At 53.6% G+C, this 4575-nt stretch overlaps 1 protein-coding gene across 1 annotated transcript in view; it reads right to left on the reverse strand.

Moving 5' to 3' along the window:
- PHGDH (phosphoglycerate dehydrogenase) overlaps nt 1-4575 on the reverse strand; it is a 29868-nt gene that overhangs the window by 20800 nt on the left and 4493 nt on the right. The window contains exon 2 of the mRNA XM_006763081.2: nt 2278-2429. Coding sequence (XP_006763144.1) covers nt 2278-2429 — 152 coding nt within the window. The remainder of the gene's footprint in view (nt 1-2277; nt 2430-4575) is intronic.

Below are 4575 nucleotides of genomic sequence, written 5' to 3' on the forward strand. Positions count from 1 at the left end.
ATCCCCCATCACCGGTCGCCTCCTTCTGTGGGCAACAGGTGTGGGGTGTGATCGCTTGGCTGGCCTGGGCCTCCCTCTGTGGGGCAATCATGAGGTGATTGGTGGGAGCCCCGACCAATCGAATCGCATCCACCTTGGCTGGCCTGGCACCAGTGCATGTCATAGCATGGTTGTCCGGAAGGTTGTTGGGACCATCCTTCTGAAGTTCGGTAGTTTGGTCAATTTGCATATTACGCTTTTATTATGATAGTTTTTTTTTTTTACTTTGTCACACCACTGATTGAAGCAAAACAACACAACATGCTGCCACTTCACCCAAAAGCAGTGTTTTCACTTTGCCCTTTTTTGACGGCTCAGTGGGTCATTAGCAAAAGGCCCAACGAGTGCTTTTTAAAAGGGGTACAGAAGGACATTTTTATCTCCCCCTGGGTGGCTTCTCCTCCTACCCCTCAACAAGTCCTCAGCTGAGGAAGCTTCCTCACACCTTCACCCTCACAGCAGTGCTGACTGTGCCCATCTTACAGAAAGGAGAAGGGAGATGGCAACCCATGAAACCATTTTTTTCCCCTCAAAGGCTTCTTTGTTTGCTCTTTACACAAGTATGTTCACCCTCCTTCTTCCCCTACTGGATCTTTGCATCTCTGGAAATGAAGGTTAGAAGGAGAAAAAATGTTCAGAGATTCTATGTTTTTAAAAAGGTCAAGATAGCCGAAACCGGTTTGGCTCGGTGGATAGAGCGTCGGCCTGCGGACTCAAGGGTCCCAGGTTCGATTCCGGTCAAGGGCATGTACCTGGGTTACGGGCACATCCCCAGTGGGAGATGTGTAGGAGGCAGCTGATCGATGTTTCTCTCTCATCGATGTTTCTAACTCTCTATCTCTCTCCCTTCCTCTCTGTAAAAAACCAATAAAGTATATTAAAAAATAAGATAAAAATAAAAAAATAAAAAGGTCAAGATAAAAGGATCCTCAGAGATCTTGGCAGCTGCTCTTGGTCGGGGGACGCCCCACATGGAAGGCAGAACGACAGTGGCCGCAAAGAAGATGGAAGTCAGTGGACTGGACCAATTCCAGGCTCCAACCTCTGCTATGAAAAGTGGGAAGTACAGCAGCCTCTGGAAGCCACCACACGAGGCCAGTGGAACCTGGTCACCCTCGCCAACTGCCCAGCCGAGGCATCTGAAATAGAGCACGAGGCCGAGCGGCCAAGGCTGGGCCCACGCCGCGGTGGCAATGACACTGAGCAGGGCCCCGCGTGTGGAAGACACTGGAGTAGGCGGACTGGCAGGCGATACAGGTGATTCCGGTAGGGTTAGCAGCCTGCCAGAGCAGACAGGTGAAAAGTAAATCGTGCAAAATTGATCTTGAATAAAACTGGCTGAGCTTGTTTAAGAAAAATAAAGGATTCTAGAGCCTGTGTTTGCACAAGACCCTGGCTCCCTGGCCCCCCAGGGAACAGGCTGGATGGGGACACTGGGACAGGGGCTGGGGCCGGAGGCTGTTGCTTCTGGGCCCAGGGCAACCCTGTCAGATGGGTTACCTCTAACATTTCTACGGTTGGGTATCGCCCACCCTAGTCAGATGACCAGTCCGTTCACCCCTACCCTATAGGGGAGAGTGGAGGGAAAGGACTTGAGGACACGAGGTTCCCAAGGGGAAAGGACTCCAAGGGACAGAGCAGTGGACCAAGGATAGTCTTGCCTCACCACATGCCAGGCAGGAGCCAGAGCTGAGTGTCCCCTTGCAGGAGCATGCCCACATGACCTTACATGGCCTTTCGCCTGGGTTTCTGAAAAACCAGCTTCAGTGGGGACCCTTTTCCTATTGGCCCTGGGGTGTGAGAGGGAAACGGAGGTCCTGGCTGCAGAGGGGTACAGGGAAGTGCGGAAGACAAAGCCTGCAGTAACTCTGGTCGCTAAGGTGGTGCATTTGCCTATAGATAAGAGCAGAGCTAACAACACTGGCTCCAGACAGCACAATGGAGGGGGAAGAGCCGAGAGGACAGATAAGTTCACTAACTTCCTTCTGACTCCCACACGGGGCTGCAGACCAGCAGACACCTGGGGGGTGAGTTTGTGAAGCAAGGAGTTTACAAAGAGAAGCTCAATGGCAAACCGTGGGCCCCACGAAGCTGTGAGCACTGACCACCGCCTGGGCCCAGCCTCGACCACGCCTCCTCCTGGAAGTCCTTACCTCCGACCTGGCTTTCCTGAAGGTAGACACCTCCCTCCCTCCTCGAGGTCCAGCCCCACAGCCTCTCCCGGCCTCCACGACTCACTTCATGACCAGGATGCCCTTCCTCGTGGCGGCCTCCAGATCCACGTTGTCCACGCCGGTGCCGGCCCTGCCCACCACCTGGAGCTTCTCTGCTGCGTTGATGACATCCGCGGTCACCTTGGTGGCCGAGCGCACGATAAGGCCTTCGCAGTCCTGAGGCAGAAGAAGAAACATCTGGGTCCATGGAGTCTAGAGCTTCCTTGCCCACAGGGGGCGCTCCCACGTGCTAGCTGACTGGATGTCCTCAAGGAAAAGGAGGCAATGGCGTGGGGCACCGTTTACGCATCCAAGAGGCTCCCCAAGTCAGATCTGGGTTCAAATCCAAGCTCCATCCCTGGGGAGCTCTGAATCTGAGCTTCAGCCTCAACTGCGTGAGAGGAGGCAGGGGGGCAGGCCGGTGCGGCACCTGGTGCGGTCGCTGGCCCTGCTCAGGTGAGAGGCCAGTAAGCCAGGACAGGCGGAACAGGGAAACTGAGGCCTGTTGTTTTCAGCCATCTAGTAAATCCCACCTTCCCTAAACCAAGGGCACTTTAAAAAAGTAAATGATGTGCATTTCTCCCTCCGCAGCCAGAGGGTCCATAGCTTAAATCACCCTACTCAGGGAGACAGCAGAAATCCAATTAGGGCCATTTGCCAACCACACCCAAGGACAGACAAATTAAGAGAATAAATCCCATTCTGGTACATCAGCATAAAGCTGAATGTTCTATTGAGATCCTTCCCTAAGACCTCACCTAAATGCCCAGCCTTTAAAAACCGTCAAAAGGAAGATCCAGCCCTGGCTGGTTTAGCTCAGTGGATAGAGCATCGGCCTGCGGACTTAAGGGTCTCGGGTTCGATTCCAGTCAAGGGCACATGCCCGGGTTGCAGGCTCGATCCCCAGCAGGGGGCGTGCAGGAGGCAGCTGATCAATGATATTCTCTCATCACTGATGTTTCTATCTCTCTCTCCCTCTCCCTTCCTCTCTGAAATCAATAAAAATATTTAAAAAACAAAAGGAAGATCCAGCTCACGCTCTCCCTCCCAGGAACTAAACTCTGAGGGACCCCACGAGGCGTGCAACAAGGCAGCAATGGGCAGTGGCTGGCTGCCTTTTCCCTGGCTTCTTGGGGAGCCAAAGCGGACCGCTAGGCTCATTTCCCCAGCCTTTCCTGTTTCCCCGTCCCCTGCTTTAACAATGTCCTCTGACATTCACCTGGGCTCGTGTTGTGAATTTTTTCCTGCACAAAGTCAAGGACCCCTGTCTGATAACAAAGGGACATCACTGCCTCCACTGGCCCTAAGAAGCCCTTCGGCTGGCACATGGAAGGCACTCCATAAATAAACGGTGGTCGGCTGAATGAATAAATGAAGTGACTGAGTGAAAGACAAAACTGCTGAAAGGAAAGCATCTCCTAAAATCAGAGGGGAAAGGAGAGAACAACGAAACAGGTCCAAAATTGCTCAGAAACCCAGGCAACATTAGACTAAAATCATACATATGTGAAAACGGAGACCTTCTAGAGCAGTGGTTCTCAACCTTCCTAATGCCGCGACCCTTTAATACAGTTCCTCATGTTGTGGTGACCCCCAATTTCATTGTTACAAATTGAACATAATTAAAGCATAGTGATCAATCACAAAAACAATATGTAATTATATATGTGTTTTCCGATGGTCTTAGGCGACCCCTGTGAAAGGGTCGTTCGACCTCCCCAAAGGGGTCGCGACCCACAGGTTGAGAACCGCTGTTCTAGAGTCTGCATAGCCACTCGGCAAAGCTACACCCCGAGGCGGTCTTCATTGCTCATCCAGACCCTGGGGTATCTTCCCACAACAAGGATATTGTTGCCCAAACACCCAATGAGCATCCCCACACGGTAGAGCAGGTGAGCAAGCAGCTGGCCCACCCCCACTGGCTGCCCTGGTGGGTGAGGAAGCAGCAGGCGTGGAGTCGTCTGGAGGCTGGGTCCCAGCCTGGGTTGGTCATGTCGCCCCAGCCCTGGTCTCCGTCTGGATGAGAGGGTTAGAAGAGACGGCCCTCGGGTCCCCTCCGCATCTGCTCAGACTCCCATGAGTGGGAGTCTCTGCATTTTCCCCAGCGGAGCTCTCGGTTGGATCCCGTGAGAACTTTCTTCCCTTCCCACCACCTCGATTCTGGAGAAAGAAAGGCCAGTGGGCACCTGGCTCCAAGGGCCCCACCGTAATACTGGGCACAAGCCCAGAGCCCGGGAACCAGTCAGGACAAGGTGCACAGAGAGAGAGCAGAGCCCCACGTTCCTCCACAGCTGGGGGCAGGGGGGCGGCTGAGGGGGGGGGG

This window comes from Myotis davidii, unplaced genomic scaffold, assembly GCF_000327345.1.
Source record: "Myotis davidii unplaced genomic scaffold, ASM32734v1 scaffold217, whole genome shotgun sequence".
Taxonomy (NCBI): Eukaryota; Metazoa; Chordata; class Mammalia; order Chiroptera; family Vespertilionidae; genus Myotis; species Myotis davidii.